The 23,609-nt window shown below is 51.9% G+C and overlaps 2 protein-coding genes across 5 annotated transcripts in view; one reads left to right on the top strand and one right to left on the bottom strand.

The window, feature by feature from the left end:
* The window catches only part of SLC12A5 (solute carrier family 12 member 5), a 38,581-nt gene extending 21,558 nt beyond the window's left edge, over positions 1 to 17,023 (top strand). For 2 of the 3 annotated variants that reach the window (XM_032142977.2, XM_032142976.2), the window contains exons 9-26: positions 69 to 239; positions 549 to 647; positions 793 to 850; positions 1,883 to 2,057; positions 2,794 to 2,912; positions 3,253 to 3,351; positions 4,371 to 4,490; positions 4,899 to 5,003; positions 6,535 to 6,703; positions 8,561 to 8,756; positions 9,842 to 10,011; positions 10,463 to 10,594; positions 11,786 to 11,893; positions 13,022 to 13,144; positions 13,237 to 13,436; positions 13,769 to 13,783; positions 14,042 to 14,175; positions 14,386 to 17,023. In XM_032142977.2, coding sequence (XP_031998868.1) covers positions 69 to 239; positions 549 to 647; positions 793 to 850; positions 1,883 to 2,057; positions 2,794 to 2,912; positions 3,253 to 3,351; positions 4,371 to 4,490; positions 4,899 to 5,003; positions 6,535 to 6,703; positions 8,561 to 8,756; positions 9,842 to 10,011; positions 10,463 to 10,594; positions 11,786 to 11,893; positions 13,022 to 13,144; positions 13,237 to 13,436; positions 13,769 to 13,783; positions 14,042 to 14,175; positions 14,386 to 14,477 — 2,285 coding nt within the window. In that variant the 3' untranslated portion in view covers positions 14,478 to 17,023. The remainder of the gene's footprint in view (positions 1 to 68; positions 240 to 548; positions 648 to 792; positions 851 to 1,882; positions 2,058 to 2,793; positions 2,913 to 3,252; positions 3,352 to 4,370; positions 4,491 to 4,898; positions 5,004 to 6,534; positions 6,704 to 8,560; positions 8,757 to 9,841; positions 10,012 to 10,462; positions 10,595 to 11,785; positions 11,894 to 13,021; positions 13,145 to 13,236; positions 13,437 to 13,768; positions 13,784 to 14,041; positions 14,176 to 14,385) is intronic. The other variant, XM_058432700.1, reaches the window with a different exon arrangement.
* A 2,203-nt stretch (positions 17,024 to 19,226) lies between these two features.
* Positions 19,227 to 23,609, bottom strand: part of NCOA5 (nuclear receptor coactivator 5) — a 28,143-nt gene continuing 23,760 nt past the window's right edge. Inside the window, exons 6-8 of one of the 2 annotated variants that reach the window (XM_032142973.2) lie at positions 22,248 to 22,447; positions 20,529 to 20,872; positions 19,227 to 20,081 (exon numbers count right to left, since the gene is read on the bottom strand). In XM_032142973.2, coding sequence (XP_031998864.1) covers positions 20,034 to 20,081; positions 20,529 to 20,872; positions 22,248 to 22,447 — 592 coding nt within the window. In that variant the 3' untranslated portion in view covers positions 19,227 to 20,033. The remainder of the gene's footprint in view (positions 20,082 to 20,528; positions 20,873 to 22,247; positions 22,448 to 23,609) is intronic. The other variant, XM_032142971.2, reaches the window with a different exon arrangement.

The raw sequence follows: 23,609 nt of genomic DNA, 5'->3' as shown, positions 1-23,609 counted from the left end.
ACCTCCTGGTCCCAGAGCTCTGGTCCCCTGATGGCTGGCCTCCCCCTGAGCATTCTGTGTCCCTACAGAGAACCTCTGGAGCTCCTACCTGACCAAGGGCGTGATTGTGGAGAGGAGTGGGATGACCTCGGTGGGCCTGGCCGATGGCACTCCTATTGACATGGACCACCCCTATGTCTTCAGTGATATGACCTCCTACTTCACCCTGCTGGTTGGCATCTACTTCCCCTCAGTCACAGGTGAAGGGGAGCTCAGAGAGGGAAGACTCTGCCTGTGAGTGGATGGGGAGGAGAGAGTCGATGATGATATTGGGAATTTCTTAGTCCAACAACCCCATCATGAAAGCAACCCCAACATTTCACTTCCCATTGGAGAGATGAGAGAATTAAGGCCAGGAGAAGCTAAGCAACATGTCCAAGGTCTCACACAAGCCAATATGTTAGGACTAGATCCCAGGCTCACTGACCCTGAGGGTGGTGCCCTTTTTTCTCATCTGTCTGGTCTCCTGTGGCCCTGGCTTGAGTACTAGCTGCACTTCTGTTTTGCAGGGATCATGGCTGGTTCTAACCGCTCTGGGGACCTGAGGGATGCCCAGAAGTCAATCCCCACTGGCACCATCCTGGCCATCGCCACCACCTCTGCTGTCTGTATCCTGCACAGCTGTGCTGGGACCACCCTTGGGGGAGGGCAAGAGGGAGAGCAGCTGAACTTGCTGCCTTACCTGCTGGTGCAGGAGGGGGTGGGGAGGGGGAGGACTGAACCGTGGGGATTCTCCTTTATCCTCTGCTGCAGACATCAGCTCCGTTGTTCTGTTTGGGGCCTGCATTGAGGGGGTCGTCCTGCGGGACAAGTAAGATAATTGGGGTTGATCCTATTCTGGAGGAGGGGTGGGTATAGAAGGCTGAGTTCTGGGAAACAGACCCATCAGGAGGTGCTGGGACCTATGTGAGGGGCCTGTGGGAGGGAGGCCACAGGGATTGCTTGCAAAGTCATCTTCTTATATTTCATCTTCCTTCTGTCACTCCAGTTCGAGAAGCTTGAATGGTGTCTCATTTCCTTTAGGATAATGATACTTTCCTTTTCTTTAAAATGGATTAATTCAATAGTGTGTCTAACATTTACTGAATGTCCATGTGTTGGTCACACAGACAGGAGTGGTATTTATCTGTGCTCCCTCCGAGATTCTGGAGGCAGCACAGATAAATAACACGTGGTTTTTGTACTGAAGGAGCTCTTTTGGGTGGGACTATACTGGCCAACAGACTTTAAGTGTAGTCGGTAGGGGTGGCCATACAGGAAAGCCCGGGGGCTTCAGTCCAGTCCTTAGGGGTCTTCCCAGGGAAGTCTTCTCAGAGAAGGGGAGGCTAGAAGTGTCTTATACACTTTATCTCACTTATCCTTCCTGCTTTCAAGGTTGAGCAGAGATTAGGCAGCTTGGAGGAAGGGCATACCAGGCAATGGGGAGCCAGGGTGGAGGGGAGAAATGTGTGCGCATGCCTGCAGCTGTAAGTGCTCAGTGTCCCAGAGCACTCATGTCTGAAGGGCATGGGCACACACAACTGGCCGGGTGGTGTAGGAGGTCCTCTCAGAATCACTTTCCACTGGTACCGCCAGGCTCCTGTAAGGGAATGCAGTGGGGGACGTGGGGCTGGGACCTATGCTGGAGGCAGGCCTAGAGGCCTGGTTTTCAGTATCAGGAAATTAGGGAATTATTTTATCAAGGAAAAAACAATAGAACATCTGGGGCTCTGCCTCCCCTGTCACCCTTACAGAACTTAGTCCTGTGGCAGGCACACAGTTGGTTCTGTAGCTGGTATGGAGACCTGCCCTGGAAATCCAGTTGGCACTGCTCACCTGGCATCTCCTGTCCACATCATTCCAGGTTTGGCGAAGCTGTGAATGGCAACCTGGTGGTGGGCACACTGGCCTGGCCATCTCCATGGGTAATTGTCATCGGATCCTTCTTCTCCACCTGTGGAGCTGGGCTGCAGAGCCTCACGGGGGCCCCACGCCTGCTGCAGGCCATCTCGAGGGATGGCATCGTGCCTTTCCTGCAGGTCAGTGTGGGAGAAGAACAGCCCGCCCTCAGTAGACCAGCCAGGCCCCTGCCCAGAGAGACCACACAGTGACCCAGGGCCATAACCAGCCTTAGACTACCTCCTGGGCCACTTCTGCTCTGTACTACACTGGCCAGGCCTGTCTGGCAGGGTCTGAGGCACAGGGACAGGGTGGTGTGGGGTGTCAGGAGTTGGGCAGGGCGTCGGGTGGTGCCCTGTCTGTGGCTTCTCCTTCACCCAGATGGAAGGATAAGTGTGTCTTACTTGGGATTTGGCCCATGGTCAGTGCATCCCTTGGAGTATTGTCTGCTCTTGGGGAAAAAATAAATGGCCCTGTTTTGGCACAGTGGTTTGTTGGAGACTTGGGGAGGCAGTCAAAGGGCAAGAAACGGGTAGCTTTCACCATGGTGCTAAAAAAAAAAGACGGATGGAGCACAGGGTCGTGGTGGCTTGCTGGCTTCCTGACAGCTCCTCTCCCATCTGGTCCTCTGCAGCTGCTTCCCCCTCTAGGGATCATTTGAACTTCATGGCACCAGGGTGCCGATATCAGGGTGGGCAAGATGCAGCAAAAGCCTGTTATCCATTTGCATTCTCCTAGAAGAAGAGAAATGCATCCTCTCCCTACCTCCTCTTTGGTGATAGGATTCCTGCCTCTACTCCACTGGTTCCCAAGCCTAGGGGAGAGGGCTGAGAAGTCCTTGAGGTCTCAGTCCCATGATGATTGCTCTGCCCCCAGGTCTTTGGCCATGGCAAGGCCAATGGAGAGCCGACCTGGGCCCTGCTCCTGACTGCCTGCATCTGCGAGATTGGCATCCTCATTGCATCCCTCGACGAGGTGGCCCCCATCCTCTCTATGTGCGTGCCTGACTTCTTGCCCTCCCCACTGGTTCAGGGTGTTTCTGTATCTGAATCCTGCAGCCGTTACCCATGACAACCCACCCAGACACTTTAACAACCCCAGGAAGTTCCCCACTGTCATAGAAGCCCATCGTTTGTTATAGAGAGATTCATCCACACATGTTATTAGAGTGTGTTGTAAGGGTATTTGGCTTCAAACCCCTTCCTAAGTGCCAGAGCATGATCTGGCCACCTCCTGACTTCTTGTCCCCTTTCCCCCTTTCTCTGCCCACACTGCTGTTTCTGTTTCTGCCTCCCTTTGCATCTCTGTCTCCCCTGGGGCCTTCCTGTGTTCCAGGTTCTTCCTGATGTGCTACATGTTTGTGAATCTGGCCTGTGCGGTGCAGACGCTGCTGAGGACACCCAACTGGAGGCCACGCTTTCGATATTACCACTGGTGGGTGCTCTGTCCCCAGACTTCCACTGAGCCACTTGCTCACCTCCACCCCAATCCTCACCTTACTCCAGTCCATCCTGTCTGAGTCTAAGGACCCCAAACCTGAAGAAGACATCCTTTTTTTCTCCAGCTTTTGTTGACCAACACACATGAGGAAGGTCCCGGAGAGGGTCTCTTAACGATCACAAATAATAACATAGCAGCATCATAAGCGGTCTCAGCTGGAATCTTTCTCCTGTCTGTGATGCCTAATAGCTCACAATGTAGCAGGGAGGCTGGAAGTCAGCTGGCCAGAGTCCAACTCATGACTCTGCACTTCCTAGCTGTGAGACCTTGGGCTGATGATGTAGCTTCTCAGAACCTCAGTTTCCTCAGCTGTGAAATGGGCATGATAGCTGCACCTGCCTGTGGGTTCTTGTGAGGACTACAGTACATGGCAGATGCTCATTGCACAGAGGCTGCAGTTTCTCTCATCATTTTCCTCTATGGCTCTTCATCCTCACAATAGGCCCTCGGGGGCAGACAGAGCAGAAATGATCATGCTTGTCCTACAAAAGGAAACTGAGGCCCAAAGAGGGAAAGGGACTGGCCCAAGGTCCCCCAGCAAGACTGTGGCATAACTGGGCTAGAACCAGGGCTGCCCACTCCTGTCTGGATGCTCTGGCTTTGCTGGTGGCCTTCTCCTGGGAGGACCTGTTTCCACTCCCCTGAGACCCTGGCTTCAGAATGCACCTGGCTAAGCCTGTCTGGCAGGGTCTGAGGAACAGGGACAGGGTGGTGTGGGGTGTCAGGAGTTGGGCAGGGCATTGGGTGGTGCCCTGTCTGTGGCTTCTCCTTCACCCAGAAGGTCCCATATCCCCCTAGTCCTCATGGGGATGATGGTGTGAGTTCCCCTAGACCAGGCTGTCACCTCCCAGGTCTTGTCCATGCCCTGCCTCATCTCCCTCTTGCTATCTAAGTCCCAGCTTCAGCAACAGCCCTGCTGGGGCTCAGAGGCTGGGTCTCCCCACCTTGTCTAGGACCCTCTCCTTCCTGGGCATGAGCCTCTGCCTGGCCCTCATGTTCATCTGCTCCTGGTATTATGCACTGGTAGCCATGCTCATTGCTGGACTCATCTACAAGTACATTGAGTACCGTGGGTGAGTGTGGGGAGTGGAGGTTGGGGTGGCTGGGGAAGGCTGAAGAGTGGTGGGAAGGAGGGGGAAGGGGTCATGAGGGATTGGAGTGGTGGGGGTGAGATGAAGCAGGGAGTGGGAGAGGATGGGGCTGGAGTAGAGGGAGACGGTGATATGCGGTGACATTGGAAGATGGGGGGTGGTGGCAGAGGCTTTGAGAAATGGACAGGAATGGTGAGAGAATGGATTTAGAAGTGATTTGCCAAGGAAACTTAGCCAAGGCTTGGTTGAGTCTGTTGGCAGGAGTGATACGCATGTCCTTTGTGAGCCTGAGAGATGGCTCTGCCCTGGGGTAGCTGGTGCAGTGTAGATGGTTCTCCCTGCCCCCTTCTGGCTTTCTGCTCTCACGTGATCCCCCTTTCCGGCTCCCAGGGCAGAGAAGGAGTGGGGCGATGGGATCCGAGGTCTGTCTCTCAGTGCAGCTCGCTATGCCCTCTTACGCCTGGAGGAAGGTCCCCCACACACCAAGAACTGGAGGTAAGTGGTGAGGGCACGGGTGTACATAAGAGTGTGTGTGCATGAGTGCAAGGCTCAGGAGATGGGGGGAAGGGAGCAGGGCCTGACTTATCCTGCTTGCTTTGTTTTGCTGAGTCGTGTCCTAAAAGCCCAGCCTTGTCTGATTCCTTCCCACCTGAAACACTGAGGCTGAGCTGAGTTCCAGACATTTATGTGGGTATGTAAATGTCCACATACCCCACCATGCTAGCCTCTTGAGCAGTCATCCATTCATTCATTTCATCATTTCCATCATTTTTTCATAAAACATGAATGCCTGATGTATGGCAAGTCCCCTTCTAGTCTCTGGGGTTGTAGAAAGCTCACAGTTTTGTGGAGAAGACATACGCGGGGACAGACAAACATCAGATCATGTAGCATTTGCTCTGAGACAGGTGGAATCGTTCCCTTTAAGAGTTATAGGGGCTCTTAGGCATCTCTAGATTAATGACAATTCCTCCATTTTATTCACGTGAAAATCAGGGATGCCAGGCGCGGTGGCTCACGCCTGTAACCAACAGTTTGGGAGGCTGAGGCAGGTGGATCACTTGAGGCCAGGAGTTTGAGACAAACCTGGACAACATGGCAAGACCCTATCTGTGCTAAAAATACAAAAATTAGCCAGGCATGGTGGCGTGCACCTGCAGTCCCAGCTACTCAGGATACTGAGGCAGAATAGCTTGAACCCAGGAGGCAGAGGTTATAGTGAGCTGAGATTGTACCACTGCACTCCAGCCTGGGTGACAGAGTGAGACCCTGTCTCAAAAAAAAAAAAAGGGAAATCGGAGGTCAGAGAGGATCTCACAGGTCACAGAAGACAGACCTGGAGATGGAATCTTCACACCCCACCTCTTAGCCCTGGGTGCTGCATGCCCAACCCCTCGTTCATTTCCCTGTGTTTCACCTTGCCAAGAGTAGAGCCTGGAACCCTGACTTAGGTTAGGGCATTGTTGACTTGTCTTTGCTGATGTCTACTAAACTGGGCTCCCAGAGCCTGGGGCTCTGTATTATTTATCTGTGAATTCCCAAATGCTCAGCCCATGGTCTAGCCCAGAGCAGGTGCTTAGAGAATGCTATGAAGTTGATAGGTGGTTGGAGGACTAAGATGGCTAAATGACTAAGGAAAGGGATGCATAAATAGATGGGTGGATGGATAAGTGTATGTACATGTGGGAGGGCAAAAGGGTGAATTGATGGATGTAGGAATGGATGATAGGTAGGTAGATGTGTGGATAATTGAGTGAATAATGCATGTATCAGTAAAGAAATATGCATATGAGTGGATGACTGAAGGATAAAATAGATGGGTGGGTGGTTGAATGGGTAGATAGGTGAGTGAGGTGAATGGAGAAATGGGTTGATGGGTAGATGGATGGATGGGTGGTGAGGGGTATAGGTGGATGGGATAGATGGTTATAGAGGAGAGATGGTTAGATGACCTGGTGATGGGTGTATGGTGTGTGGATGGTTGGTTACATAGTATATGGATCATGTGACTCTGCACACTCTTCAGGCCACAGCTGCTGGTGCTGGTGCGTGTGGACCAAGATCAGAATGTGGTGCACCCCCAGCTGCTCTCATTGACCTCCCAGCTGAAGGCAGGGAAGGGCCTGACCATCGTGGGCTCTGTCCTTGAGGGCACCTTTCTGGAAAATCATCCCCAGGCCCAGCGGGCAGAAGAGGTGAGCAGAGGCCCTGGTGGGCTTGGGAAATGGTCAGGACACTTAGGAAGACAGTCTCTATCCTTTTGTACTTTCCTTCCTCATCACCTTCAGGATCAAAGGAGGTGCAGGCATTTCTTTTCTCTTCCTTAGAGGAAGAGCCTAAGGGCCTAGAGACTGAGTTCTTTAGAATTCAACTCACAGCATGAAAGACCATCAGAGGCAGAAGGGCCCATTTTATGGATAAGGAAACTGAGGCTTAGACAAGTCAGGTCATGTGTCTAAGGACAGAAAATGAAGATTCAAATTAGGAGTCCTTGAACTCCTACTCTAGACTCCTTCCTGCCAAAGTATAAATCTTTCAAGGTGATTTCCCAGCTGTGGACTCTTGATCCCTACAGTCTGAGGTTGACAAGGTGAGTATCCACATGTGATACAGGAAGAAACTGAGATCCAGAGAGGGAAAGCTGCTTGCTGAAAGTCAGAAAGCTGGTGGGAAGCAACATCAGGATTTGAACCCAGGCCCCTGCTCTGTGTCACCTGCTTTTGGCTCCACCCACTAGTCCATGCTTACAGAGCAGCCTACAGAACCAATGTGGGCTGTGGTGGCCATTGTCTGCCTTAAGCACACAAAGAGGTGATTGGATCCCAGAGGTAGTAGAGGAAGTAGGTTCTGTCTGAGGGTCAGGCCTTTCTCCCATCAGGGCTGTGGCTAGCAGTGGAGAGAGAAAAAGAGGCCCGAGGGAGCAGAGGTGAGATGGGGAGGGGCACCCCGATGGCTTGCAACAGTCGCTGCTTCTGCCTCACTGGGCTGTTCACACTGATCTGTCAGGGCCCAGAGCTGGAGGCCCTGACTGGTCAGTTCCATTCAACATGCGGTGGCTGAGAATGTGCAGTGGACCAGGCATTGGGCGAGGCACAGGGGAGATGGAGATGTTCAAGACCAAGTCCCTGCCCTCGAGGTGCTCACAGTCTGGTGGGGAAGGCAGAGCATACACAGAAGGCTCTCAGACCCACCGGATGTCGATAAATGCTGTTAGAGTTAATAACATCAGAGTCGTACAATGTGTTGAGTGTTTACGATTCCTCAGGCAGGATACTAAGCCCTATGTGCATGATGACATGTGGTTCTCCCTATTCCTAAACAAGGTAGCTGTCCTGACCCCTTGGATGGTTAGGTGACTCACCCAAGGTCACACAGCCAGGAGGTGGCATAGATAGGAATTGAACTTCTATCTGTTTGACTTAGGGGTGGTGGTTAAGAGTGTGGGGGTTGGAGTCAGACTTCCCTGACTTGAATCCTCACAGTAACATTAGCTGTGTGTCCTTAAAAAAGTCTTCATTTCTCCAAGCCTCAGTTTCCTCATCTATAAAATGGGAGTAATAAGACTATTTCCCTCATAGTACAGTTTAAATGGGATGCCCTTAAAATACTTATTATGCTACTTAGAAAGATTGTTGAAACAAATTGTCTGGCTGTGCAGAGAAGCCCAGTTTAATTCTGGTCTGGGTGGGGTTGGTATCTGAAGACGGCGACATTTGAGCTGGGCCAGACAGGGTGTCACGTACAACTTGGCAGGGGTGTGTGTCAGGGTGATGGTGGAGAGCATGTCGGGCAGGGGGGCTGTATGAGCAGTGGCAGGGTGGCAGAAAGTGTGGTCAGATCATGAAGAGCCTTGATTGATCAAGAAGGAATGGGGCACAGAGATGATGGGGAGCCATGTGCCATTCTGGAGCCAGAGACTGACGTGATCAGAGTTGAGCTTCAGGAAGATTGGGATGAAAGGAGGGGAGATATGGGAGGGAAGGAGGCTACAATGGGCCCAGCCAGGGCCAGGGAGGCCTGAGGCTGGTCCTTGTCTGCTCCCCCTCCCCTAGTCTATCAGGCGCCTGATGGAGGCAGAGAAGGTGAAGGGCTTCTGCCAGGTAGTGATCTCCTCCAACCTGCGTGATGGCGTGTCCCATCTGATCCAGTCCGGGGGCCTCGGGGGGCTGCAGCACAACACTGTGCTTGTTGGCTGGCCCCGCAACTGGCGCCAGAAGGAAGATCATCAGACGTGGAGGAACTTCATTGGTAATGCTGTCAGGGGCTGGGGACGAAGAGGGGTGGGGCTGGGGGCTGTAGAGGGGTGGAAATGGATTTCCGCTCCTTTGGGCCTGAGGGGTTTCCCAAGCACTGCATGCCAAGTCTGGATTCAGCATATGCAGGTGACAGCAGTCAAGGCTGGCCACGTGCCAGCCACTGTGCTGGGCGCTGGGGACTCTGCTGTGAACGAGACAGTCTTGGCTCCTGCAGCGCTCACAGGCCCTGGGAGGAACACAGTGCAGGGCAGTGGGAAGAGCTACGGCTCTGAAGTCACAGAGGCTGGGCCCACATCTCAGCTCTGGTCCTTCCTAGCTGTGTGATTGTGCACACGTGACTTACTCCCTCTGAGATCAGATTTCTTGGTAATCGTAGGTAATAGTATATGTAATAACTAACGTTTCTAGAATGAGTTCTGTGTGCCAGCAAGTTGAGGCTTTCTCTGATTCTCTCATCAGTCCTAGGAGGGCTAGGCATTGTTATCTCCATCTTTTTTGGTGTGAAACTGAGGCACAGAGAGATTAAGAAGTTTGCTCCAGCTGGGTTCAGTGGTTCACGCCTGTAATCCCAGCACTTTGGGTAGCCAAGCCAGGTGGATTGCTTGAGCTCAGGAGTTTGAGCTGGGCAACATGGCAAACTACAGAATAAAGGAAAAAGAAATTTTCTCCAAGTCACAAAGTGGGGAGCCAGGTTTTGAACCAGCCCGGAGGCTACACTGTTAGCTCCAAGCTATTCTGTCTCCTTTATAGGTAGATCATGGTTACAAGGTGTTGGAAGGATTCAGTGAGGTCATACATGATAGGTTCTTAGTAATCAGAAAGGGCAGGTGGTGTTATTGCCATTGGACAGGTGGGGAAACTGAGGCCTGGAGAGGTTGAGAGACTTTCCCAGATCTAAACAATAAATATATGATGGGGCCCAAGTAGATGCTGGTTTTCTGACCACTCAGCCCATGGTCAAGGCCAGGTGGAGTGGGGTGGAGTGCTGGGTGCCAGGAGCCCTTGTGGCTGCTGCTGGGTGTTGGGAGAACTAGAGTCACTGTTGCCCCCTCTGGCCCTCTCCTTGGCCTCCCTCAGAGCTGGTCCGGGAAACCACAGCTGGCCACTTAGCCCTGCTGGTCACCAAGAACCTTTCCATGTTTCCTGGGAACCCTGAGCGCTTCTCTGAGGGCAGCATCGACGTTTGGTGGATCGTGCACGATGGAGGCATGCTCATGCTGCTGCCCTTCCTGCTGCGGCACCACAAGGTAAGTTGTGTGCGTGAGTGTATGCACGTGTGAGTGTGTGTATGCATGTATGCATTTGTGTGCATATGTGCACAACCGCAGGTCAGACTCATGGGCTCTGGTCAGGGTCAGCTTCCATGTCCTTCCTCCCCTGTAAACTCCTGGGAAAGGGTTCTGCTGACCTACTTCATTCTGAGATGTTAGGAACTGATGGTTTCTCCTCTTGCAGGTGCACTGCTGTAAAGAGAGCAATGCTTAGCCCAAGCCAGTGATGCTTTCTTTAATGGGGGACCCTGAGACCTAAGCAGGGAAGGTTTTGTAGAAAGTGGCCCCCAAGACAGAGAATTTGGGGTCTGCATGTATGTGTGAGGAGTGGGTGGGAAGAGGGGAAGGGTGAGGGGACAGGGTCTGGCCCTGGATTTCCTCATCCCATCTGGGCTGGACTTTTCTGAATCCCCTTCACCGTCTGCAGGTCTGGCGGAAGTGCAAGATGCGTATCTTCACTGTGGCCCAGATGGACGACAATAGCATCCAGATGAAGAAGGATCTGACCACATTTCTGTACCATTTACGCATCACTGCGGAGGTCGAGGTGGTGGAGATGGTGAGTCTCCAGGAGACATCGCTGGGGTTCCACCTGGCCCTCTTTCCTCTTGGCCCCAGCACCAAGTAGGGCAACCCTAACACCCATCAGCTTATAATGCTGGATCCTTTCCCCCGACCCACCTCTTAGCCTCTCACATATTCAGCCATCCCTCTCTTCTCTATAAAAGTAGCCATGTCTAGTGCTTATTATATGCCGGGCACTGTTCTATGCACTTTATATGTATATCAATTCCAACAACGACCAATGAGATAGATACAATTATCAGCATTTCCATGTTACAGATTAGGAACATGAAGTGCAGAGAAGTACAGTCATGCATTCATTGCTTAACAACAGGGATATGTTCTGAGAAATGTGTTGTGAGGCAATTTTGTTGTGTGAACATCATAGAGTGTATCTATACACACCTAGCTGGTACAGCCTACTACACACAAAGGCTTATTGCTCTTACGCTACAGACTTATATAGCATGTTACTCTACTGAGTACTGCAGGCAATGGCAACACAGTGGGAGTATTTTTGTGTCTAAACATATCTAAACATAGAAAAAATACAGTAATTTTAAGGGAACACCATTTTATGTGCAGCCTGCCATTGATGTACATACAATGGTGTTATTTGGCATATGACTGTAATTTGCCCAATAACACAGAGTACATGGTGGAGGCAGGATTCAAACCCAGGTAGGCTGGCTCTAGTGATTATCCCTGGTGATTATCCTGCAGAGCCTCTTGTCCAACCATCCACTCAATTCATGTGTCCATCCACCCATCCCTCTGTGTATTCATTAATCTACCTATGTATTCATTGAAGTATTCATTCACTCACTCTCCCATTCATTCTTGCATGTATTCATTCATTGCTTTGTTCCTTTTCTTCTTTCCCTTCTCCATTCACCCAGGTGATTAATTAATCCACTCATTCATTAGTTCATCCATTCACATGCCTGGTCCTGTGCTGGGCTGAGGAGGGAATGAGCTGCCTGCCTTGCAAGAGTATTGCCCTCTCTGCTACGTCCTTGCCTCCTACAACCCTTGATAAAATTAATGATTGGGTAGGGAAGCCCTAGGCTGCCAGAAGGACGGGGGCATTCCTTCCTTCCCTTGGCCTTTCACCTAGGCTCAGACCTCATGCTTTCCTCTGTGTTCCTCTCCCCACCCCCCAACCCCAACCTCTGTCTGCCCACAGCATGAGAGCGACATCTCAGCTTACACCTATGAGAAGACGTTGGTGATGGAGCAGCGCTCCCAGATCCTCAAACAGATGCATTTAACCAAGAATGAGCGGGAGCGGGAGGTGAGGTTGCCCTGGCTGGCCCCTGAGAGCCTCAAACTGCTGCCAGTTCTGGGTGTCAGGTTTAGGATGGCTCAGGGCTGACACTCCTGGCATTTCAACTTCACCCTCATCTCCCTGATTCCCCCAACCACACCTCCTGACACTGATCTCCCAGACAGCAGTAGTACACACTTCAGCTTCACCGCCAACCTCCCAGCCAGGAGGCAGAGGGACTTTGGTATGGGTGACAGATCTTCTCCTCTGTATGTGACTTCTGGGGCCTGAGAGAGAAGAGTGGATGCTAAATACGTATGGATGATGAGTCCTTAGGGGTGTGGGCTGCCAGTGTGAGGGATAAGGGATCATGTAGAAACCCTTAGAGAGTGGGTAACAGATGGGTGTTTAGGGATATAACTGATGTGTGGGAGTTAGGGGCAAATCCCCTAGGGTGTGATTGATGGGATCTCAGGGGTAATGGTGATGAGCCCCCCATAGGGTGTGGGAGTAAGATCTTCTAGGTGTAGGTGATGTAGAACCACCAGAGTATGGATGAAAGACCCACCCAAGGGAGTGGAGTCCTTGGGAAAATGAGTAGTGTTATCCCAGCTGGGGACAGAAGGGCTCCTGGAGGTGGGTGATAAGTTGCCCAGGGAATGGGTGGCAATCCTACACATGAGGGTAATAGAACCTTGGGTTTTGAGTCTCCCAAGGGTGGGTAATATATTTATCAGAATGTGGTTGATGGATTCTCAGGGGAATGAGTGATGGGTCCCACTTTGAGATGGGAAGGATGGATCCTCCAAGGCTGGGAGTGTTATCCAAGGGAGGTAGTAAAAATGATAAAACATGGCATGGCCACTCACCAGTGGACTGTGAGGACTGACATTGGACCATAGTGCTGGGCAGAGCCTTGTTGTGCCAAGGTTAACCCTTTTGTTGCCAGATGGAGGTCTGGGGTTCTGGAGAGGAGGTGGGGCAGGCAGATCAGTGGTGCAGTAGCTATTTGGTCTCAAATCATAGCAATATTTTAGCAACTGGTACAGTTCCAGAAAGTGCATCCTGGCTGAACATCATCTCTGGTGATAGCTCTTTGCAGGGCATGGGTGGTGACTCCCAGCAGAGCTGGCACCAATCTATGTCACTCCCTAGATCCAGAGTATCACAGATGAGTCACGAGGCTCAATCCGGAGAAAGAATCCAGCCAACACGCGGCTCCGCCTGAACGTCCCAGAAGAGACCGCTGGTGACAGTGAAGAGAAGCCAGAGGAGGAGGTGTGCAGCTGGGGTGGTTTGGCCCCAACCAGTGGGAGCAGAGCCCTTGGCCTCCAAAGGACTCAACTGCCATCTCTTCATTCATCCCTCAGGTGCAGCTGATCCACGATCAGAGTGCTCCCAGCTGCCCCAGCAGCTCCCCGTCCCCAGGGGAGGAGCCTGAGGGGGAAGGAGAGACAGATCCTGAGAAAGTGCATCTCACCTGGACCAAGGACAAGTCGGTGGCAGAGAAGAATAAGGGCCCCAGTCCTGTCTCCTCTGAGGGCATCAAGGACTTCTTCAGCATGAAGCCGTACGGGCCTGGGGGCTAAGGGCTGGGGGCTGGGGTGAGCTAAAGGGTCTTGCTCCCCATGGCAGAGCAAGAGAGCAGAAGGCATCCTGGTCTGTCAGCCTGCAGACCCAGCTCAGACATTGTCTTGGTTTCCCCATCTGAGGACTTAGGGGGTTGGGCCCCATTGCTAAGGCTCAGAATTCCCAGTTGCAGGCAGCGGAAAGGTGAAGGGTGTGGGGGCTGGCAGAGCAGGACTCAGGGCAGATGACCATGGCCCAAGCCCCCAGTGTCTTCCTCTTTTTCTGACTCTGCTCTTTTTCTTTCTCTCTTTGCATCTCTTGTGTTTCCTGAAGGGAGTGGGAGAACTTGTAAGTGCTTCAGCATTTTTTCATTCTCTCTCCTAGGATGGCCACGGTCCCTACCCTCCTCACTCTATTGTGAACCCCTAATTTGTGCCACGACCTCTGGGATCTCTGAATAGCCCAGCCTGGAGAGGTTTAGGATTGGTGGTCCTGGGCTTGCAGAACCAGTCCCCAGCAGCCCAGTTCGGGCTGGAAGGGCGACTGGCTCCAATCTTCTCTGCCGCCCCGGCTCACGCGGGTCTCCATTCCTCCTTCCTGCCGCAGGAACCAGTCCAACGTGCGGCGCATGCACACGGCCGTGCGGCTGAACGAGGTCATCGTGAAGAAATCCCGGGACGCCAAGCTTGTTTTGCTCAACATGCCTGGGCCTCCCCGCAACCGCAATGGTGACGAAAACTGTATCCTGGAATTAAAATTGGGGGAAAGAGGGAGGTGGACGTCAGGGAACCTGGGTCCTGTCCCTGGGATGGAAGAGCTGAGCTGTTCCTGCCTCCGGATCAGCACCTCGGACAGGGACACGGGCGCGAGAGGTTCCCTGGCAGCCAAGCACGACCCCAATTTCGTCGGGAGGGAAGGAGACCGGGTCTTTCTCCTTGACCGGCTCTCAGACATGGAGTTCCTCGAGGTCCTCACAGAGCACCTGGACCGGGTGATGCTGGTCCGCGGCGGCGGCCGCGAGGTCATCACCATCTACTCCTGAGAACCAGGACCTGCCACCCGGGCCCGAGCGTGCCCGGCCCGCGGCTCCGGAGCCCTCGCCGCGCCCCCCGCCGCTGTCACCGTTTACATACAGATCCTGTGCCCGTGTCCTGGCCCCTTACCCCGCTGCCTGAAGCCCGGAGGCCACGCCTGTTGGGGCTGATTCGGAGAGGGCGCCCCGCCGCGCGGAGACCAGAGCTCCTCAGTGCCGGGTTGGCCCGTGGGTCTGCGCTGCCCTTTTTCTAAGCCCGGCCTCGTCTCGCCGGAGGAGACGCTGCAATAAAGATTGGGAGAAGGCGCGGAAAGGAGAGGAGCTGGGGCCTTGGGGACCCCCAGGTAGTCCATGCGGCCCATTCCTCCCCTTCCCACGCTCGCCGCGGTCCTCGCTCTGCGCTCCTCCGGCGCTGCTCCCTGGCTCCCGGAGGCCCGGAGGCCCGCGGGGTGGGAAGGCCGCGCTTGCCGTCTCCGCCGCCCCTTCTCGCTGAGCCGTGGGGCGCGGGCGGCCAAGCCTATACATAGTGTACAGGAGACATCGCGTGTATTTTTAACGTCCCCATATTTATGTGACTAGAAGCGCAACAGACTTCTTGCCACAGTCGAGCTCTCCCGCTGGGGGCACTGCGGGGAGGCGAGGCCTCGGGAAGCTGAATTTTCCTTGACGTCCAAGAATTTGAGAGCGAAAGTGCTTTAGGCCCAGGCGGGAGTCGTGGTCTCGTTCCCTCGACACCTCCGTCCCGCTCTCGCCTCTTCGCCCTTTCCGCGCGCCCTTGGCTTCCCACCCTCCCTTCCAGTCCTTTTCCGAGATGAGGTGAGACAAGGGTCCAACTTTTCCTGGATTCGCCTCCCAGCGGACGTGAGCTTCCACTGCGGCTGCAGAGACGCGCGCAACCTCTTCTCATCGGCTCTTATGCAAGTTGGGGCCAGGATAGGGGAGGGGCGCTCCTCAAGGGGAAGAAACCGAGAGACCCGCGCCCCACCGAGGAAGCCCCGCCCCGGTGCCTTCACTGGGGAGCAGGCGTCTCTCCTCAGTCGGCTTGTCGCCTGCTCCCCGTATCCCATGGCTCCTCGCCAAAGACTGAAATTGTGGAGCTGGAGGGCGCCCCCTCCCCGGAGTTTCCTCCCTGGGACAAGTGAGGGAGGAGGGGGCCGATTCTGGTTTAGGGGCCGGACCCACTGAGATGCCCCAGAGCCGCCCGTGATGTTCCCTCCCCCGTCCCCATCTGGCAGCTCCTGCCTCACCTGGGGGACCCTGCCGCCTTCTCCGTGCTCTGGGGCCGGGCCTCGCTGCTTAGCAGCGGCCTCTAGCTCCGTCTCCCGGGGACCTGGGCCTGAGGGAGGGCTGGAGTCGCACGCGCTTTGTCCTTAGCGCCTGTCTGCTCTCCTCTAACTAGGACCCAGGGCATTTTGCTTCCCCAACTCGTCCTTGGCGCTTCCGCTGCACCAGCCTGGTCTGAGGCGTGCTCTGTCCTTAGAGAAGGGGCGGTGGCCGGGTTCCCTTCCCCTAGGGCACATTACTAAGGGGGTCAGGCACTGCATGCTCGTTCCAGCATCATCTGGGACTGGGTACAGTACCTCCAGCCCCATGGCCCTGACCTGTGCACCTAGTTAGACATCTCACCCACCTCCCAGAGCTGGGGCCACTGAGTACTCCTGACCTCACCACCTCTTTTCCTTTGAGCCCAAGGCAGAGCTGGAGCTGGTGCCACCCAGACAGGGTCAGGTGTGGCTGGGGGTAGGTTTGGAGGTCTGCCAGTTACGCCAAGTCCCCTCTGAGATTCAATCGGGACTGGATAGATTGTTTCAGGTACTCAAATCAGGAAGCTGGAGGTGTTAGACACCAGCCCCCTGTATCCTTCAGTAGACCTCCCTCTGAGAACCACAGCCAGGTCCTGCCTTCTGGGGGCCTGAATATTCCAGAGCTGATGTGGTGGGCTGTGCAGAAGGGGGCTGTATCAACACCAATTAGGGAACCAAAGTTGCACTATCTGGGCCCAGATTGTCTGGTTGGCAAGAGCAAAGTTTCCGTTGATGAAACAGACATCCCACAACAAAAACCCAAGTTTTCTGTGCTACATGTGCAATATTTGTTATGAATGTTATCACAAGTCATTCATCAAATTATCTTTATAATCACTGTAGTTAGATGTTTCATGTCCATTCAAGTGACTTTTATTCTGAGTGCAATATTTCAATAGCCTTGTAGTAATAACTAGTGTTGCTTTTGTTTTAGACGATCTATGTGCAGGGCAATGCAATGAAGTTGAAAACCCTTGTAAATAGGAGAGGTTGCAAACCAAATCAAGAGTATTTATTACTATTATTACTATTATTATTAGGCCTGCCTTTAATTTTCAGTGTAAGTGTTCAGTATTCCGCATCCTGCCTCAGTATTGATCTTGTGTTCTTTGTGCCAATACGAAAAGGAGAGGGTTGGTTCTTTCCTTTATTGTTGAATGCTCCCATTTAATGCTTTATGGCTTTTACTGTATTACTTTTTTAGACTCCCGTCTGCACAAAATGCAATAAAAATAATTTTATTATACCCTTCATGGCCTGAGATGTGCTGTTTGGACACTCCAGGGGGCCCTCCAGGAGGACCCCACACTCTTAAATCAGAAACACTGACCACCACTGACAGAAAAGATGGGCTAATGGCCCAGGTCTGGTGATCTAATTTATCTACCGATAGCTCTGGGGCCCTGGCCTGGAGAGCAGCACTATCATCTCCTAAGAGACTGGCAGGCACTTACTAGGTGTCAGGCTGCACTGGCATCTTCTAGGAGGTAGTGAGCACTTTCTAAGTGTAGGTGTCAGGCTGCACTGATATCTCCCAAGAGGCAGTGAGCACTTACTGGTGAGGCTCAGTGCTCTTGGCACGTTGGTCCCTAACTCACTGGAGGCCTGTGCCACCCACTTCACCACACCCACCCCAAGTTATTAAATGCTCTTTTTTTTTTTTTGAGACGGAGTCTCACTCTGTCGCCCGGGCTGGAGTGCAGTGGCACGATCTCGGCTCACTGCAAGCTCCGCCTCCCAGCTTCACGCCATTCTCCTGCCTCAGCCTCTCCGAGTAGCTGGGACTACAGGCGCCCGCCACCACGCCCGGCTAATTTTTTGTATTTTTAGTAGAGACGGGGTTTCACCGTGGTCTCGATCTCCTGACCTCGTGATCCGCCCGCCTCGGCCTCCCAAAGTGCTGGGATTACAAGCGTGAGCCACCGCGCCCGGCCATTAAATGCTCTTCAAGGCTCCTTCAGGTTCTATGAATTCTGCCAACTCCCTGCACAATGGGTAGAACCGAGGGTGGCAACCGAGACAAAATGAAAACAGGAAGTGCCCCCCTACCAATGGCCACTAACCACAAATGGCCTCCTCACATCCTGTTTTCCTTTCCTAGAATAAGAGGACAAGGCTGCTGACACAATGAATGTCTACCAGAAGCAGGATGTTGAACACAGCACTATAATTAGCCAACATGCTTTTGCTCTGAACTGTTATTAAAGCCTCTAACTAGGTGAGCTACCTATGAAGAGAAGGCAGGGTTCAAAGAGGTTTGAGGCCGGATCATATGCTGAGGACAAAAGAGGGCAGACCAGAGTCCTCAAGACAGGAGCCCTCACCTCTGACTTGGGGAAAGCATCCTGCAAAGAGCATATTCACACCCAAGAAAGATTAACAAAGCTTTTACTTCTTTCATTTTAATTAAAAAGTAATCATTTCATTTTATTAACAACACAAGAGTTCCAAAGAGGGAAAAAAAAACCACTATATAACACAAACAGGTCAGAACATAAAATGCTGCCATTTGGGGACCTTGAATTTTGAAACCACTGTTTGCTTAACCACTGGCAGGGACTCGGCTGAAGTCACTGCTCTCCCTCACCCCTGCTAGAGGACCTCTAGACTGTGATCCACAGGGCTTTACTGAGCACAAACCCTGGGGAGAGGGCAGCTTCCCGGGGCTCCATGTAGAACCACAGCCAGAAGCCCTCCCTCTAACAATTTCACTCTGGTACAAAAGTCGCGAACAGCCACCTATCTCGAGAACATGTCCAGCTACCAGAAGTCTGACATCAAAGTGGTCCCTACCTCCTGCTGCTCAGGAAACAGAATAAGAGTCTAGACAAAAACAAGAGCCTGGGGTTTTGAGCCAAAAGCCCAAAACAAATCACTGAAGAAACGGGTGTTCACGGCCAGAGTCTCAGAACCGACTCCATGGAAGTGCCGCTGGAAAGGGGGATGCTGACAGAACTGGTAACGGGGAAGAGTGGTGGGGCCCAGATTCACAGTTTGTGGTAACTGCTGCTGACTGAAGCTGTTCAGTCCATTGGAGATCTTCCAATGAAATGAAAACAAAACAGAAAAGAGAAAAAACAAAAAACAACCTTGGCTCAGAGAGAAAAATTCTTTTTTCTGTGGCTGCCATGGCCATTCCTCAACAATCCAGAGTGGCTGATTTATGAATCCTCGAGCAGACCCCAAACATATGCGGTGAGGGTATGATGACACTGTGCCTGCCAAGGCCAGTTTGCTTTTCTTCAACTCTAGGCAGGAGTTGCAGGCAGGAGCTTGAGCTCTGGTCAACGTGTATGAAGCTGGAAAGCCTTGGTAGGTTCACAATTAACAAAGGTGGTGGCTACTGACATGACAAATGCCATTCCAAACTTGGCTAGCTGGGCCTGGCTCCAAATCCAGTAGAAACAGGGACCAGAGAAACCCCATCAAATATAAGCCCAGACACCTGTACTGCCCAAGTGACCCCAGAGATATTTATTTTCTACAAAAAAACAAAAAACAAAACAAAACAAAAAAGATACAGTCCCAAATGCAGTATAAACTTTGTAAGGAATAAGCAACACAGCCTTGGGCAGAAGAGAGAGCAGGTGGTAGAAACTGATGACACTCGATGCCGGCCTGGGAGCACAGAGAACATCCTCCAAACAGCTCTATTTAGAACAAGTAAGTGGGAGGAGGCCAGGGGATGAGGGGACTGGGGAGAGTTGAAAGATTTAGCTTCAGTAATGCCTCTGGTAAGATCCCATGGGGGCCTGTGGCTGCCCCATCTGTGCTGTGGTCTGGCTAACCAGGTGGGAGAGAGCAGGGCCACTCTGGATCAGGGTATCCAGAGCCTTCTGTACACTTGGATTGTCAAAGTTGATACCTGTGGAAGACACGGGCCTCTGGCTAGTCATGTTGCTAGCAGGTGCCAGGCGACTGGAAGGCTGGCCAAAAAGCCCCTGGGAAGGAGCCCCAGGTCTGGGGCCCATGTTCTGAGCAGATCCTCCTTGTCCCAAAATGCTTGGAGGCTGATTGCCAGAGGCCTGTGATCTTTGTTGAGGCTGGCTGTTTGCTGCTGTGGAAAAATTCTGGTTTGGGGTGTTTCCGGCAGCAACCGAGGGGGATGCAGAGCCGCTATTAGCCGTCACTGTGCCACTATTGAAGAGGCTGAGGATTTTGGCCTGAAGCTCTTGCTGGGAGGTGGGGGGTGCAGATGGAGTGGGTGTAGCAGAGGGGAGCACTTGGCCGCTCTGGAGCGGTTGGGAGCTTGGCTGTGTCTTCAGCGAGGCACCCGAGGTCGCCCCGAGTGGTTGGCGGGAAATCGGGCCTGGAAGACAGAAGAGGGAGGTATCTGGTTCAAAGTACCCCCCAAGGGCAGGAGGCCTAGCAGCCAAAGGAAGAACAACAATCACTGAGTCACATCAATCATACAGTACACAGACGATAACATCAATTTCCCAAAGAGGCCGCTTCATGATATGTGCTGTTTACAGAAAACAATAGGCTAGTTCCCCTAGAGAACTGCTAAAAAACAAAAGGGCAGCCATCCTGGCTACCACGGAGCCAGCAATACTAGTTAATCCACCACATTAACTACAGGGATCAGCATTCAGTACCCAAATATAAAGTTATTATTAACATCATATCAGCATGGATGACCCACGGGAGAACCCAAGGGATGGACTTATTTCCCTTACCCACTCCAAAGAGCCCTGGGCCTGACACCCTCCCAACAGAGCCTGGGGATTAGAGAAATGCAGAGTCAGAACTTCACCTCGGCCCTGCCACGTAGCTCACCAGGCAGAGAGTCGGTGCTGCTCCTCATCAGCCGCTCCTTCCGCTCTCGCAGGTAGTTGATGATCTTGTCAGTCTCTTCAGCAGTGAGGTACCTGTTGTCTGCCAGCAGGTTGATGAGGCTCTGGATGGCTGGAGGGTGGCCCCCACGCACTCCCTCCTCAGGGCCTCCTCTCTCTCTTTCCTGCAGGATGGCTTCATCGGCCATCTTGGCTGCCTGTCTGGCAATCTCCTCACGTTCCTTCTCCCGGCACTCATTCTTGTAGCGCTCATAATTTCTGGCCACCAGCACCATGGCATCTGCTTGGGGCATGTTGCGATGCTCTGTAGGAGGAAATGACATGAGTTATTTTCTTCCATGACATATTTAAGTGCCCACCTGCTACACTCTGTCAAGTCTTTCCTAACCTCATACCAGCAAGAAAATCATTTTGGTGACAAAAAGCCTTGAGATTGAGAGTGGGGTGGTGTGGGGGAAGAGATGAAGGCCAGGAAGGGAAGCGAATGAACACTTTTGGTGGGGACATGCACCTTTGTATACGGCTGGTTCTTGGGGGGAATTCCTAGATCACAGACTTGTAGTAAAAACCAAAGAAACATGACACCCTCCCGCAGATTCAAACAGACCATGTGGGGAACAGCCACAGGAGGCAGGCCCAACAGCCTCTAGACCAGCAGCAGGAGGCCAACAGGCCCCTCTGGAAAGCAGGGCTCACCACTGTGCTCCTCAGGACAGAGCTGGCCTACCATTTTTTAATTCATCAGTTCAGAAGTCATAGATTAAGATCAAACTGTGACCCGAAATAACCTCCTCTCCTCACCCATGGGCAACATGCTTTACTGGGTAGTGAGAGGACTCCTCAGAACTTTTGTACTCACACATCTTGAGGACTATTCCTCAGACAAATGACCCACTGGAGATCCTTATGTAATTTATGGTTATGGGGGTAATGGGTGAGGCAGAGAGATCCTGAGTATGGTGGGAAAAGGGTTAAGTCTGTGCTGTAAGAGTGAGGAGCATGGTACCAGCTGGTGGAGTCTTAATCTTCTGGGCTCAATGCATGAAAAGCTACTTCTGAGGAGGACTTCGAGAACTGGGCCTGGGCCTCTACAGGGTCAGGGCCTCTTAGCCCCTCTGGTTACTTCTCATAGCCCTTCTGGTTACTTCTCCAGCACACTTACAAAAAGGATCCTAAATGCCTGTTATATTCTCTGTCCTCCATTAGAAATCTGGGCAAAGCAAAAATTTTGTCGCATTCAGTGGAGTACATGGCAGAGGTGTGCTGGAGCCAGATCTCAGTGGCAAGAGCCAACTGTGTATATTTCTTTCCAACTCTCCCTTCAGTGACTTCATGTTGGTGGCTTGAACTGAAACATGGTGGGAGTATTTACACCATGGAGATCAGCAAATGCTATGAACGCCCTCCCCCCACACTGGAACTTGTTGTTAAACGTGTGCTAGCACACCACTGTATATACCTAGTGGCTAAATATAGTGTAACAGAGATCCACTAAGAAACTATCAGATAAATAAATGACTATGCAAGACTCTTCCATGGTACTTAAGAGAAGGGCCCTACCACATAGGAACCGAGATATAAGAGTCATTTGCCCAAAACCTTCTTCTGAGTAAGGCATAAAGAACTAATAATGGACTAGTGACTGCCTCTGGTATTTTGACCCACTTAGGCCTCCGTACCTTGCGGGGTTCCAAACATGATGTTGACTGTGCAGGAGCGGTGAATCTGGTGTTGCTGGGTGATGACAATAGCAAAAGGAGAACCTCCCCTGCTAACATCCTCCAAGGCTTGTGACAGTGACACTTCTGTGTTAAGGAAGATCAAGTCCACTACCATGCCCAGGTCTCGCACCTTCCGCCCCACAGACTCAGCATAGTCTCTGTAAAAACAAGTAAGATCCATATGAGCGACCAACTCCAAATCTGCATCGTTGTGTCTCAAGCCAGTTGTGTGTGTTCCTACCGAGAACTCAAACCCTAGTCTACCCCAGTACCGTATTCAGGATCCAAGGATCTAGACCAATACTCTCTCTCTACCCTGGCTCAGAACGGTTGTGACTTGCTTGAGATCACATCAGAAGTTGCCAGTAGCACAGTATGATACCCAGGTCCTTCTCTTGATTCTCTAGCCCCGTGGTCCTTCCTTAACACCATCCTGCTCCCTAAGACTTATGGCACTTATCTCTTTTTGGGTAGGCTGCATAACACAGTGGGAAAATCATGGGCTTTAATGCTAGAAACATGGGTTTGGATCCCAGCCCTTAAAATTTATTTGCAAAGTTGTGAAGCTTAAGCAAGTCCATTTACCTCTTACAAACATCAGTTTCTTTACGAATAAAACAGGAGTAACATGGCTCAGTTCACATGTCATTTCTTTGACCTTCCCTCCAATCTAAATTAGATCTCTGACATTCTCTTCTCATAGGACTCATCACCTGTATGCTTTTGTCACCTGCCCCATTAGGGTGTAGGCTCCACCAGTGGAATGAGGCTATACAGCCCCAATACCCGCTATCCACCATACATATAAAAGATTTGCTGAATGCTCCTTTATATGATTACTGTGAAGATTAAAAATAATTTATGTAAGGCGCCTAGTATGGGGTAGTACACAAAGTAGGTGCTCAGAAAATAACAGCTATTATCATGTGTCCAAAAAAGCTCTCTAGAGTTAAAAGCAGCATCTATCATTGAACAAGACAGCCAAGAGCCTGTGAACTCTGCCTACTGCTTGGTGTCTCAACACCTATTTCCCTAGTCACTGCCTTGAAATTAGCTCTTTAACCCCAAACTGCTAGAAAATACATGAAGTTATTTACTTAGTACTACCTGGGGAAAGGGAACATAGCTACTGCCAAGCCTGCAAGCTGCTATACTCCTTTCTGCTTCTCTGCTCTGCCTCTTCAAGGAGAAAATGTATAACAGGGATGCAGTGAAACAACGCTATGAGCCCTAGCTTGGTAACATGGTCATGTAACAGTTCTGCAAGGCCACGGCACTTCACAAAGACTTGGTTCTTGGCTGACAAATGCAGAGGCGTGT

This window comes from Hylobates moloch, unplaced genomic scaffold (assembly GCF_009828535.3).
Source record: "Hylobates moloch isolate HMO894 unplaced genomic scaffold, HMol_V3 SCAFFOLD_21, whole genome shotgun sequence".
Taxonomy (NCBI): Eukaryota; Metazoa; Chordata; class Mammalia; order Primates; family Hylobatidae; genus Hylobates; species Hylobates moloch.
The sequence above is the reverse complement of the archived record's forward strand: the minus strand, read 5'-3'. Positions and strand labels throughout refer to the sequence as shown.